This window comes from Oncorhynchus tshawytscha, linkage group LG11 (genome assembly GCF_018296145.1).
Source record: "Oncorhynchus tshawytscha isolate Ot180627B linkage group LG11, Otsh_v2.0, whole genome shotgun sequence".
In the NCBI taxonomy this organism is placed as follows: Eukaryota; Metazoa; Chordata; class Actinopteri; order Salmoniformes; family Salmonidae; genus Oncorhynchus; species Oncorhynchus tshawytscha.
Window position 1 is genome coordinate 2030430 of NC_056439.1, and position 14899 is coordinate 2045328.

Consider the following 14899-nt stretch of genomic DNA (forward strand, 5'->3'; position numbering starts at 1 on the left):
GATCACAGTCTAGTGACTTAGCCTTCTCTCTCCAGTATAAAGATCACAGTCTAGTGACTTAGCCTTCTCCTCCCTCCTCACCGATAGTAACGTCCTTCTCTCTCCGGTATAACGATCACAGTCTAGTGACTTCTCCTCCTCCTCACCGATAGTAACTTCCTTCTCTCCGGTATAACGATCACAGTCTAGTGACTTCTCCTCCCTCCTCACCGATAGTAACGTCCTTCTCTCTCCGCTATAACGATCACAGTCTAGTGACTTAGCCTTCTCCTCCCTCCTCACCGATAGTAACTTCCTTCTCTCTCCGGTATAACAATCACAGTCTAGTGACTTAGCCTTCTCTCTCCGGTATAACGATCACAGTCTAGTGACTTAGCCTTCTCTCTCCGGTATAACGATCACAGTCTAGTGACTTAGCCTTCTCTCTCCGGTATAACGATCACAGTCTAGTGACTTCTCCTCCCTCCTCACCGATAGTAACTTCCTTCTCTCTCCGGTATAACGATCACAGTCTAGTGACTTAGCCTTCTCTCTCCGGTATAACGATCACAGTCTAGTGACTTAGCCTTCTCTCTCCGGTATAACGATCACAGTCTAGTGACTTAGCCTTCTCTCTCCGGTATAACGATCACAGTCTAGTGACTTAGCCTTCTCCTCCCTCCTCACCGATAGTAACGTCCTTCTCTCTCCGGTATAACGATCACAGTCTAGTGACTTAGCCTTCTCCTCCCTCCTCACCGATAGTAACTTCCTTCTCTCTCCGGTATAACAATCACAGTCTAGTGACTTAGCCTTCTCTCTCCGGTATAACGATCACAGTCTAGTGACTTCTCCTCCCTCCTCACCGATAGTAACGTCCTTCTCTCTCCGGTATAACGATCACAGTCTAGTGACTTAGGCTTCTCCTCCCTCCTCACCGATAGTAACTTCCTTCTCTCTCCGGTATAACAATCACAGTCTAGTGACTTAGCCTTCTCTCTCCAGTATAACGATCACAGTCTAGTGACTTAGCCTTCTCTCTCCGGTATAACGATCACAGTCTAGTGACTTAGCCTTCTTTCTCCGGTATAACGATCACAGTCTAGTGACTTAGCCTTCTCCTCCCTCCTCACCGATAGTAACTTCCTTCTCTCTCCGGTATAACGATCACAGTCTAGTGACTTAGCCTTCTCTCTCCAGTATAAAGATCACAGTCTAGTGACTTAGCCTTCTCCTCCCTCCTCACCGATAGTAACGTCCTTCTCTCTCCGGTATAACGATCACAGTCTAGTGACTTCTCCTCCCTCCTCACCGATAGTAACTTCCTTCTCTCTCCGGTATAACGATCACAGTCTAGTGACTTCTCCTCCCTCCTCACCGATAGTAACGTCCTTCTCTCTCCGGTATAACGATCACAGTCTAGTGACTTAGCCTTCTTTCTCCGGTATAACGATCACAGTCTAGTGACTTCTCCTCCCTCCTCACCGATAGTAACGTCCTTCTCTCTCCGGTATAACGATCACAGTCTAGTGACTTAGCCTTCTCTCTCCGGTATAACGATCACAGTCTAGTGACTTAGCCTTCTCTCTCCGGTATAACGATCACAGTCTAGTGACTTAGCCTTCTCTCTCCGGTATAACGATCACAGTCTAGTGACTTAGCCTTCTCTCTCCAGTATAACGATCACAGTCTAGTGACTTAGCCTTCTCCTCCCTCCTCACCGATAGTAACGTCCTTCTCTCTCCGGTATCATCACAGTCTAGTGACTTAGCCTTCTCCTCCCTCCTCACCGATAGTAACATCCTTCTCTCTCCGGTATAACGATCACAGTCTAGTGACTTAGCCTTCTCCTCCCTCCTCACCGATAGTAACGTCCTTCTCTCTCCGGTATAACGATCACAGTCTAGTGACTTAGCCTTCTCTCTCCGGTATAACGATCACAGTCTAGTGACTTAGCCTTTTCTCTCCGGTATAACGATCACAGTCTAGTGACTTAGCCTTCTCTCTCCGGTTTAACGATCACAGTCTAGTGACTTAGCCTTTTCTCTCCGGTATAACGATCACAGTCTAGTGACTTAGCCTTCTCTCTCCCTTTAACGATCACAGTCTAGTGACTTAGCCTTCTCTCTCCGGTATAACGATCACAGTCTAGTGACTTAGCCTTCTCTCTCCGGTATAACGATCACAGTCTAGTGACTTAGCCTTCTCTCTCCGGTTGAACGATCACAGTCTAGTGACTTAGCCTTCTCTCTCTCGGTATAACGATCACAGTCTAGTGACTTAGCCTTCTCCTCCCTCCTCACCGATAGTAACGTCCTTCTCTCTCCGGTTTAACGATCACAGTCTAGTGACTTAGCCTTCTCCTCCCTCCTCACCGATAGTAACGTCCTTCTCTCTCCGGTTTAACGATCACAGTCTAGTGACTTAGCCTTCTCTCTCCGGTTTAACGATCACAGTCTAGTGACTTAGCCTTCCTCTCCGGTATAACGATCACAGTCTAGTGACTTAGCCTTCCCTCTCCGGTATAACGATCACAGTCTAGTGACTTAGCCTTCTCTCTCCGGTATAACGATCACAGTCTAGTGACTTCTCCTCCCTCCTCACCGATAGTAACTTCCTTCTCTCTCCGGTATAACGATCACAGTCTAGTGACTTCTCCTCCCTCCTCACCGATAGTAACTTCCTTCTCTCTCCGGTATAACGATCACAGTCTAGTGACTTAGCCTTCTTTCTCCGGTATAACGATAGTAACGTCCTTCTCTCTCCGGTTTAACGATCACAGTCTAGTGACTTCTCCTCCCTCCTCACCGATAGTAACGTCCTTCTCTCTCCGGTATAACGATCACAGTCTAGTGACTTAGCCTTCTCTCTCCAGTATAACGATCACAGTCTAGTGACTTAGCCTTCTTTCTCCAGTATAACGATCACAGTCTAGTGACTTCTCCTCCCTCCTCACCGATAGTAACGTCCTTCTCTCTCCGGTATAACGATCACAGTCTAGTGACTTAGCCTTCTCTCTCTGGTATAACGATCACAGTCTAGTGACTTAGCCTTCTCTCTCCGGTATAACGATCACAGTCTAGTGACTTAGCCTTCCCTCTCCGGTATAACGATCACAGTCTAGTGACTTAGCCTTCTCTCTCCCTATAACGATCACAGTCTAGTGACTTCTCCTCCCTCCTCACCGATAGTAACGTCTTCTCTCTCCGGTATAACGATCACAGTCTAGTGACTTAGCCTTCTCTCTCCGGTATAACGATCACAGTCTAGTGACTTCTCCTCCCTCCTCACCGATAGTAACGTCCTTCTCTCTCCGCTATAACGATCACAGTCTAGTGACTTAGCCTTCTCCTCCCTCCTCACCGATAGTAACTTCCTTCTCTCTCCGGTATAACAATCACAGTCTAGTGACTTAGCCTTCTCTCTCCGGTATAACGATCACAGTCTAGTGACTTAGCCTTCCCTCCTCAACGATCACAGTCTAGTGACTTCTCCTCCCTCCGGTATAACGATCACAGTCTAGTGACTTAGCCTTCCTCTCCGGTATAACGATCACAGTCTAGTGACTTAGCCTTCTCTCTCCGGTATAACGATCACAGTCTAGTGACTTCTCCTCCCTCCTCACCGATAGTAACGTCCTTCTCTCTCCGGTATAACGATCACAGTCTAGTGACTTAGCCTTCTCTCTCCGGTATAACGATCACAGTCTAGTGACTTCTCCTCCCTCCTCACCGATAGTAACGTCCTTCTCTCTCCGGTATAACGATCACAGTCTAGTGACTTAGCCTTCTCCTCCCTCCTCACCGATAGTAACTTCCTTCTCTCTCCGGTATAACAATCACAGTCTAGTGACTTAGCCTTCTCTCTCCGGTATAACGATCACAGTCTAGTGACTTAGCCTTCTCTCTCCGGTATAACGATCACAGTCTAGTGACTTAGCCTTCTTTCTCCGGTATAACAATCACAGTCTAGTGACTTAGCCTTCTCCTCCCTCCTCACCGATAGTAACTTCCTTCTCTCTCCGGTATAACGATCACAGTCTAGTGACTTAGCCTTCTCTCTCCAGTATAAAGATCACAGTCTAGTGACTTAGCCTTCTCCTCCCTCCTCACCGATAGTAACGTCCTTCTCTCTCCGGTATAACGATCACAGTCTAGTGACTTCTCCTCCCTCCTCACCGATAGTAACTTCCTTCTCTCTCCGGTATAACGATCACAGTCTAGTGACTTCCTCCCTCCTCACCGATAGTAACGTCCTTTCTCCCGTATAAAGATCACAGTCTAGTGACTTAGCCTTCTCCTCCTCCTCACCGATAGTAACTTCCTTCTCTCTCCGGTATAACAATCACAGTCTAGTGACTTAGCCTTCTCTCTCCGGTATAACGATCACAGTCTAGTGACTTAGCCTTCTCTCTCCGGTATAACGATCACAGTCTAGTGACTTAGCCTTCTTTCTCCGGTATAACGATCACAGTCTAGTGACTTCTCCTCCCTCCTCACCGATAGTAACTTCCTTCTCTCTCCGGTATAACGATCACAGTCTAGTGACTTAGCCTTCTCTCTCCGGTATAACGATCACAGTCTAGTGACTTAGCCTTCTCTCTCCGTATAACGATCACAGTCTAGTGACTTAGCCTTCTCTCTCCGGTATAACGATCACAGTCTAGTGACTTCTCCTCCCTCCTCACCGATAGTAACGTCCTTCTCTCTCCGCTATAACGATCACAGTCTAGTGACTTAGCCTTCTCCTCCCTCCTCACCGATAGTAACTTCCTTCTCTCTCCGGTATAACAATCACAGTCTAGTGACTTAGCCTTCTCTCTCCGGTATAACGATCACAGTCTAGTGACTTCTCCTCCCTCCTCACCGATAGTAACGTCCTTCTCTCTCCGGTATAACGATCACAGTCTAGTGACTTAGCCTTCTCCTCCCTCCTCACCGATAGTAACTTCCTTCTCTCTCGGTATAACAATCACAGTCTAGTGACTTAGCCTTCTCTCTCCGGTATAACGATCACAGTCTAGTGACTTAGCCTTCTCTCTCCGGTATAACGATCACAGTCTAGTGACTTAGCCTTCTTTCTCCGGTATAACGATCACAGTCTAGTGACTTAGCCTTCTCCTCCCTCCTCACCGATAGTAACTTCCTTCTCTCTCCGGTATAACGATCACAGTCTAGTGACTTAGCCTTCTCTCTCCGGTATAAAGATCACAGTCTAGTGACTTAGCCTTCTCCTCCCTCCTCACCGATAGTAACGTCCTTCTCTCTCCGGTATAACGATCACAGTCTAGTGACTTCTCCTCCCTCCTCACCGATAGTAACTTCCTTCTCTCTCCGGTATAACGATCACAGTCTAGTGACTTCTCCTCCCTCCTCACCGATAGTAACATCCTTCTCTCTCCGGTATAACGATCACAGTCTAGTGACTTAGCCTTCTTTCTCCGGTATAACGATCACAGTCTAGTGACTTCTCCTCCCTCCTCACCGATAGTAACGTCCTTCTCTCTCCGGTATAACGATCACAGTCTAGTGACTTAGCCTTCCCTCTCCGGTATAACGATCACAGTCTAGTGACTTAGCCTTCTCTCTCCGGTATAACGATCACAGTCTAGTGACTTAGCCTTCCCTCTCCGGTATAACGATCACAGTCTAGTGACTTAGCCTTCTCTCTCCAGTATAACGATCACAGTCTAGTGACTTAGCCTTCTCCTCCCTCCTCACCGATAGTAACGTCCTTCTCTCTCCGGTATAACGATCACAGTCTAGTGACTTAGCCTTCTCCTCCCTCCTCACCGATAGTAACTTCCTTCTCTCTCCGGTATAACGATCACAGTCTAGTGACTTAGCCTTCTTTCTCCGGTATAACGATCACAGTCTAGTGACTTAGCCTTCTCTCTCCGGTATAACGATCACAGTCTAGTGACTTCTCCTCCCTCCTCACCGATAGTAACTTCCTTCTCTCTCCGGTGTAACGATCACAGTCTAGTGACTTAGCCTTCTCTCTCCGGTATAACGATCACAGTCTAGTGACTTCTCCTCCCTCCTCACCGATAGTAATGTCCTTCTCACTCCGGTATAACGATCACAGTCTAGTGACTTAGCCTTCTCTCTCCCAGTATAACGATCACAGTCTAGTGACTTAGCCTTCTCTCTCAGTATAACGATCACAGTCTAGTGACTTAGCCTTCTCTCTCCGGTATAACGATCACAGTCTAGTGACTTAGCCTTCTCTCTCCGGTATAACGATCACAGTCTAGTGACTTCTCCTCCCTCCTCACCGATAGTAACGTCCTTCTCTCTCCGGTATAACGATCACAGTCTAGTGACTTAGCCTTCTCTCTCCGGTATAACGATCACAGTCTAGTGACTTAGCCTTCTCTCTCCGGTATAACGATCACAGTCTAGTGACTTAGCCTTCTCTCTCCGGTATAACGATCACAGTCTAGTGACTTAGCCTTCTCTCTCCGGTATAACGATCACAGTCTAGTGACTTAGCCTTCTCTCTCCGGTATAACGATCACAGTCTAGTGACTTAGCCTTCTCCTCCCTCCTCACCGATAGTAACGTCCTTCTCTCTCCGGTATAACGATCACAGTCTAGTGACTTAGCCTTCTCTCTCCGGTATAACGATCACAGTCTAGTGACTTCTCCTCCCTCCTCACCGATAGTAACGTCCTTCTCTCTCCGGTATAACGATCACAGTCTAGTGACTTAGCCTTCTCTCTCTCCAGTATAACGATCACAGTCTAGTGACTTAGCCTTCTCTCTCCGGTATAACGATCACAGTCTAGTGACTTAGCCTTCTCTCTCCGGTATAACGATCACAGTCTAGTGACTTAGCGCGCGCGCGCCCCCCCCCCTTCCCCAATAGTTTCTGCTTCATTTGACATTTAGCATTTTTTACCAATTAAAAGCATGCTGCATTGCATTCAAAGGAGAGCAGTATGACCATATGGAAACAACACTGGAGTGGTTGGTCAGTGGAATAACGTCACACTGCGATGCAGTACATTAAAGGAGAGCAGTATGACCATATGGAAACAACACTGGAGTGGTCAGTGGAATAACGTCACACTTGCAGTACATTAAAGTAGAGCAGTATGACCATATGGAAACAACACTGGAGTGGTTGGTCAGTGGAATAACGTCACTGCGATGCAGTACATTAAAGGAGAGCAGTATGACCATATGGAAACAACACTGGAGTGGTTGGTCAGTGGAATAACATCACACTGCGATGCAGTACATTAAAGTAGAGCAGTATGACCATATGGAAACAACACTGGAGTGGTTGGTCAGTGGAATAACGTCACACTGCGATGCAGTACATTAAAGGAGAGCAGTATGACCATATGGAAACAACACTGGAGTGGTTGGTCAGTGGAATAACGTCACACTGCGATGCAGTACATTAAAGGAGAGCAGTATGACCATATGGAAACAACACTGGAGTGGTTGGTCAGTGGAATAACGTCACACTGCGATGCAGTACATTAAAGGAGAGCAGTATGACCATATGGAAACAACACTGGAGTGGTTGGTCAGTGGAATAACGTCACACTGCGATGCAGTACATTAAAGGAGAGCAGTATGACCATATGGAAACAACACTGGAGTGGTTGGTCAGTGGAATAACGTCACACTGCGATGCAGTACATTAAAGTAGAGCAGTATGACCATATGGAAACAACACTGGAGTGGTTGGTCAGTGGAATAACGTCACACTGCGATGCAGTACATTAAAGTAGAGCAGTATGACCATATGGAAACAACACTGGAGTGGTTGGTCAGTGGAATAACGTCACACTGTGATGCAGTACATTAAAATGATGCATGTTGGCCTTAAATGGGTTTCTATAAAGATTGAATTACCATTAGAATGGGAGTACTGTACTGTATTTAAAACAGTGGTTAGCGTAGAGCTACGATAAGAGACCAGCAGCACTGGGTGGCCAAGGCATCAGTTTAGCCAATCTGGTCTAATTTCATTCTAGTCCATGTCTTGGTTAGGGGTATGGAACATTTTTATGGTAGTGTTGGAAAACAGTGCAGGCTATTCTAACCTGACAGCTATTAGCTGGACGCGCTGTCTATAGACAAATAATACAGGGCTTGAAATTGACCTTACAAATTGCATTATAAACAACAACAAAAATGACAAACCGAAGAAGAAAAATTGGTTATCAAATTTCAATATCCCTCTAAACACCCCACCTGTAAACAAACTGTATTCCAATCCATTTCAAATCAACATAATACAAACTGACATCACAACGCAGACCAATCTGAAACCTGAATGCAATGCAGGGTTTGGCTGCAGTCCTCCATCCTTCTCTTAGTCCATTTAACAACTGTTCAGAGATCAGTTTGGGCCCCAGACCGCAAGCTGTGTGGTGTGAGGCTGGGTGGCTCACCACTGGTCCAGGGAGACCCCCTATAGCAGGTTCGGACCTGGGAGTCCCATTGAGATCAATAGATAGGCGGCGACCACAAAACAAAGGGGAAATGGGGAAAGCCAGCGCGGCTCTAATCCAATTAGCTAAATGCAATTCCTCCCTCCTCCCAAATCAATGTCGTCTGTCTCTGTCTGCCGCAGTCCTGCCTGGACGGAACCCTGGACGGAACTCTTCCTTTCACTGATTCACTCTCTTTTTCCTCCCTTTCCCACTTTCTTTTTCTCCCTTTCTCTTTCTCTCTCTCTCTCTCTCTCCTTTCCTAGATCCTTTTCCCCTGATCATGTGAAGTAGGAATTCGAGCAGAGCACTGACTGGTGATGTCTTTGGGAACCAGAAGGGCGACCATTAAGACCACATGGTTAAGGACAGCCAGACAGTTACATTGTCCTCCTATAGCTCACACAGTTGGGTTCCGAAGCTATGGGACAGGGTCCACCAGATACAGTCTCATTTGTTTAGGGAAACTAAGGTACTAAGTAGATATCCCAATAACTCCCACTGCTCAGCCGCAGCACTGTGGAACTTCTATACAATACGCACTAGGCCTACAGTTTACCCTATGAGAAGTCCTGTGTGTGTGTGTGTGTGTGTGTGTGTGTAGCCCTGGTCAATGTTCTCCATGTCCTGTACTTCCCTCTCCTTTGTGGAGTTGTCGATGTGTCCATCTCTGCATTAAGGCTGAACAATAGAGAGAGTCTAGAGGCTACATCTTAACATGCTGTGTCTCAATACTGGGGGGCTTTGTACTGTGGATCCATACTCCCTTGTGTCTTGTGAACTGCTGCTAGTAGAGAACTAGCGTCCACATTAGAGTAAACACACAGTTTGTAATGTGTACAAACGGCTATTGATCTAATAAAAGGCTACAAATAGACATGATTCAAACAGGACGATATCTGAAAGCCTCATCTGGCTTCTTCTGCTTCACAAGCACTCCTGCACTAATGTCTCTTCATCTGTTAATGTCTGATGCCATCATTTCCACAAGGTGGATGCTACAGAGAAGCTGACTGTTGACGCTAGAAGGATACGGAGTCCTTCACACACTGATGACTGATTTAGAAGTCTTCCTCAAATCCAACTCATTTGTGTGCAGAGCTGGTAGAAAGGCATCGTGTGTGTGTGTGTGTGTGTGTGTGTGTGTGTGGTGTCAGCAGGCCCACCTGCAGAAACATCTGCCTGGTCTGCTCACACTGCGGCACAAAACCTGCTGCTGCTCTGGCTCAGATAAAGGACACACATATTTGTGTACACACATGGGCACACACACACTAACATATTGGTTCATCCATACAGAAAGGTGTGCATTCATCACACTTTTCATACACATGTGCACTCACCCCACACAACCAACAGTTACACACAGGCGTGACCTTTGACTGCCCCCACACACACACACACACACACACAGGATCTGCCAGACGGTCATACATGTCCAGTTGCAACTAAAGTCACCCAGCAGGTCCCAGTGGTCCAATCACATCATTTCATATTATCCCAGGTGACCATTCAGGAGTCTGCAGCAGACTACAGGGAGATCTGGAAGCCACCTGAACTGGTGTCATCTAGACTAGTGCTGCTTTAGCTCAGTCTGGGCAGGCAAGGAAAGATGGAAGCGATTTCTGAAAATCTCCCTCTATAGCCCCCATGTTAAATATACTGTAGTACAGTTCATTTAACCCACTACTGTAAATACGGATGGAGGATGAAAACCCGGTCTTCTCCACCACTGACGTATACAGGTTTGGTCATTATGATTAAAAAAAGAAGCTAGAAGTGAATGTCTAATATCACCTTATTTAACCAGAATTATAGATTTGAAAAGAGCAGGAAGACTACATTAGGCAGAGGTGATTTCACTGTAATAATGTACAGTGGGGCAAAAAACTATTTAGTCAGCCACCAATTGTGCAAGTTCTCCCACTTAAAAAGATGAGAGAGGCCTGTAATTTTCATCATAGGTACACTTCAACTACGACAGACAATGAGGAAAATAAATCCAGAAAATCACATTGTAGGATTTTTAATGAATTTATTTGCAAATGATGGTGGAAAATAAGTATTTGGTCAATAACAAAAGTTTATCTCAATACTTTGTTATATACCCTTTGTTGGCAATGACATAGGTCATTGTTGGCAATTACAGGCCTCTCTCATCTTTTTAAGTGGGAGAACTTGCACAATTGGTGTCTGACTAAATACTTGTTTGCCCCAATGTAAGTACTAAATCAGTGATGTATCAGTATGTAGATACTTCTGAATGCGTGTCTGTATTTATCAGGATGCTCCCGGGGGGCTGGTTAAATGGATGAGGCCTTGTTTCTCTGATTGTTGAGGTGCAGCTCAGGATGAATATTCAATGTGCTCAGAATAGGCTTTCTAGAAACCTCAGAGCGAAGGAGGAGACAATGTGTGTGGGTAGAGGGAGAGAGTGGTAGACACACACACACACACACACACACACACACACACACACACCAGCCGTGGGAGGAGAGAGCAACAGTGACAAACAGCTCTGGTGCTACAGAGGTGGCAGGAAATCTATCAAACCGGACAATAAAATTGCAATTGAGTTTCTCCAGCTTTTTTTTTATAGCAAATGCATGTATCTGGATGGCTAGCGCCCGCCGCACCTACTCAATTCAAAGACTGCATGGGACCCTCTGTGTGTGTGTGTGTGTGTGTGTGTGGTGCTGTTTTTAGATTAGTGCTGGGGCACTGTAAACAGAGCTAGGCAGCGAGAGCATTAATCTTGTGCAATTATGTGAAAGGGCAATTACCATCTGTCCAGTACTGAAGAGAATGATCAATTCCACTACTCAGTCGCACACTTTTTTGCACAGCGGCTGGTATGGCAGTGTCGTAAAACTACAGAGCAGCGTGTGATTGTGGCCATGTGCAATGTGCTACAGCAATAAGCTCGGGGCGACACACAACCCTAAACACACAAGGTGTTATTTACAAATAAACACTCACTTTGGGTTTATTTTGTACTGCACAGGACTGATGTCAATTGGACAAGCCTATGACTTTTAACATGTGTCTTCGCATCCGCTCCCAGCTAATTTAAAAAGGGTAATGTTTCTGCAAAACTATTCTTTAATGTACAATATATCAATAAATATGTGAAGAATCATTCATGGTGTGCTTTCATGGAAAAAAGAACATGTCTTAAAGGTCTCGTGAATAAATGCTGTGTATTTACTGCTACAGTCTACAGTGTAGAAAGCAATCATCGTGATTTGATGTTTAAGCTTGTGTAAAACTCTGAAGTGAAATAGTCCTTATCATTTGTCTATGAACAGCTTTAGTACAAAATTACATCACAAAAAGGAAATGACTGAAAAATGCCTGTCACAGCTTTAGTACAAAATTACATCACAAAAAGGAAATGACTGAAAAATGCCTGTCACGATAAGACACTTAAAGTCCCAAGGCAAAAATGCCATTCACGATAAGAGACTTAAAGTCCCAAGGCAAAAATGCAGAAACGGCAGCAGAATCATTTGTAACAGTCTAGCCAGAATTGGCGGTGATGTCATTTTGTAACTGTCTCTGTATTTTGTTTTTTCCACGACTCCACAACTACATATTTACTCAGTACTGTCCTTACCAATGACATGAGAAATCCTTTAGTCAGATATGATAGTGGATACACAAAGTTATTTTTTCATATACAACCTTTAGGTTGGGTACACACGGACAGGTTTGAGGTGGGGTACGTAAATGTTGAGGTCGAGAGCTTTTGGTCTCGCAAATACTGTGCAACCAAGCCAAACCAACTTCAGTCCTGAGAAGGAGAGAGACAGTGCCAAATGGTGTAACTGTGCCCCCTAGTGGCCTTTATCCATCACTACATCCTCAGAACTCCATAGACATCCACCTCAACACAAAAATAGCCTAGTATCCCTCAACCAACCTTCAATCTGCCAAGCTTTATAAACCACCCACACCACAATCCGACGCCGACCAAATTACTTCACTGCCTTGGAACCTGGCTCCGTAATCCAATATCAACAATTCATTTTTAAACAGCCTTTTTTAAAATTGAGTTTCTGAAATAAAAAGAGCCGGCAGTTTATGTTTAACTAAAGAGTGGGAAACTCAATACATAAATAAATTACTAGAAGGGATGGAGGAGGGAGGGAAAAATAACTGATTCCATTAAGCCAGCACACAGCCGTTTTCACATCATAATCAGGACAAGATTTCCACCAGGCTCGATCTGACGGGCACAGAGAGAGAGGCACTTCTCTGTTAGTTAGTCACTATTAATCTATGAGTGGGTCATTGAGGCTAGGAGGGATCTTTGGACATTTCCTCTGAGACTGTTATGTCAGGATCCAACTTAAAACTGGTTGGATAGAGAGTTGAGATAGATCTTGACGGCTGAGCGCCCTGGAGAAGCTGAGGTAGGAGAAAGGGCAGCGAGGTGAGTGGAGTCTAATTTCAGTGCTAAAGAAAGAGAGAGAAAGTAGGAGGAGAGTGAATGAGAGCGGGGAGTGTGTGTGTTCACAAAATAATGAAAAAGAGAAAAGGATGGAGCTAAAAAGAGGAGAGCACAAATAGATTGGAAGAGCAAGAGAAAGAGTCGACAATCCACAGAGACGTATAGAAGCCTATCCAGAAGCCCTGGTGCTCTCCGTGAGACAGAGTTTGGTTGACCGTCTGACGGGGTTAATGAGCTCTCTGACCTTGGAGTGGGTGATGGACAGGGTGTCCACCCACACGCGCCAGCCGCCCCACTCGTACTTGATGGCGTGGTAGAGCAGGATGCGGAAGATGGCGTACACCATCTCAGTGACCTTTTGCTCCTCGCTGCTCTTGGGGTTGATGAAGCACAGAGAGAGCATCCAATCTTGCCACACCGAGCACTGTAGCAGGCTCCTGATAGACATGCACAAACACACAGATATGAGCGCTCCGAAGACTCAGTACTGTATGTGCGTGCATACACACAAACATTTGAAAACAATTCTACATACACAGCACACTCATGTAGTGTACAGATACACAATATCACACATCTTCAAAACATCCTGTACTCTGAGCATATGAAGGACAAAGCTTGTTGGCCTCACTGCAGTAAAGCCCCAGCACGGCGCCAGCATGAGGAACTGGGAGATGGAATCGGACAGGGGATGTATGCCAGGAAAACGTCCTGAACTCAACCAGAGGGCTGTACTGAAGTGTTATTGGTGCCGACCTGGGTTCAAATAGTATTTGTTTCCTTTCAAATACTCCCTAGAGTGGATTGATTGCGCTTGATAGAGGTTGCCTGGCGCAACTGAACCAATTGAAAAGTCGCAAAACTGCAAAGCTCCGCCCACCTGGCACTCCAGGGGGGCTCAAGCAAACCCTGAAAGTATTTGAATGCTTTCTCAATTCTATTTGAACCCAGTTCTTGTTTAGTGGTAGTCTATTGTAGAGTAGTCCACTCCGCGGCTGAGTCGTTCCTTACCTCCTGTTATATACGTTGTTATTGAACAGATCATGATCATGTCTGACAGGAAGACCCTGTCGTAGTGTACTATGTAGTGTACTAGAATGTGGTGTACTTGGTAGTACACTTCAGGGCTGTTACGTTCCTTACCTCCTGTTATATACGTTGTTATTGAACAGATCATGATCATGTCTGACAGGAAGACCCTGTCGTAGTGTACTATGTAGTGTACTAGAATGTGGTGTACTTGGTAGTACACTTCAGGGCTGTTACGTTCCTTACCTCCTGTTATCTTTGCTGTTATTGAACAGTTTGATCATGTCTGACAGGAAGACCCTGCGCACCTCCATGCTCTCTGGGGAGAGGGGAGAGTTCTTCAGCAGGGCAGCGATCACCTTCAGGACCTCTGTCAAAACACAGGAAAACACGTTCTGTTAATGCCCCGTTACAGTGTCTGACACGGTTTAGTACACACAGACGCACTACTTTCCCTGCAGGGTTACTGACTCGGGTCGTACAGAACAGACGGTCAGCAGAGGAATGCAGAGAACAGACTGTTGTCTCTCATAGTATCATATCTTCATTAAAATAAGGAGTTTTTAATACTGATTCACCAAATAAGAAGTGATTAAGCAAGAGACAGAATCTGAGAATTCATTTAAATAAATGAATACATTTAAATAAATTCTGGTTGTTTTGAAAGTAGTATGAAAATTGTGAAATGCTACAATACTGATTTTAAAACTTTTAAAAATATCTTAATATTGATACTGAATAATACCATTTTACTCCCTATGAGTGATTCAAATTGTATATTAGCAAAAAAATAACTGATTTTTCAAATGAACACACTTTCCAAGAAAACAAATCAATTGCAGACGGAGTAAGAGTCAGACCACAATTCAACAACACAATCAGACAATTCATCTCAACATGTGTGAATCATTGTGTCACAAGCCATCTTGATTTCACTGTCAGCAGACACCTCAACATCTATGTGGTGGAAACGATCAAACAAAGTT

The 14899-nt window shown here is 45.2% G+C and overlaps 1 protein-coding gene across 4 annotated transcripts in view; it reads right to left on the reverse strand.

Annotated features, from left to right (window-relative positions):
* LOC112237328 (lipopolysaccharide-responsive and beige-like anchor protein) overlaps window positions 1-14899 on the reverse strand; it is a 338807-nt gene that overhangs the window by 240572 nt on the left and 83336 nt on the right. For all 4 annotated transcript variants that reach the window (XM_042329672.1, XM_042329673.1, XM_042329670.1 and 1 more), the window contains exons 21-22: window positions 14160-14283; window positions 13129-13321 (exon numbers count right to left, since the gene is read on the reverse strand). In XM_042329672.1, the coding sequence (XP_042185606.1) occupies window positions 13129-13321; window positions 14160-14283 (317 nt within the window). The remainder of the gene's footprint in view (window positions 1-13128; window positions 13322-14159; window positions 14284-14899) is intronic.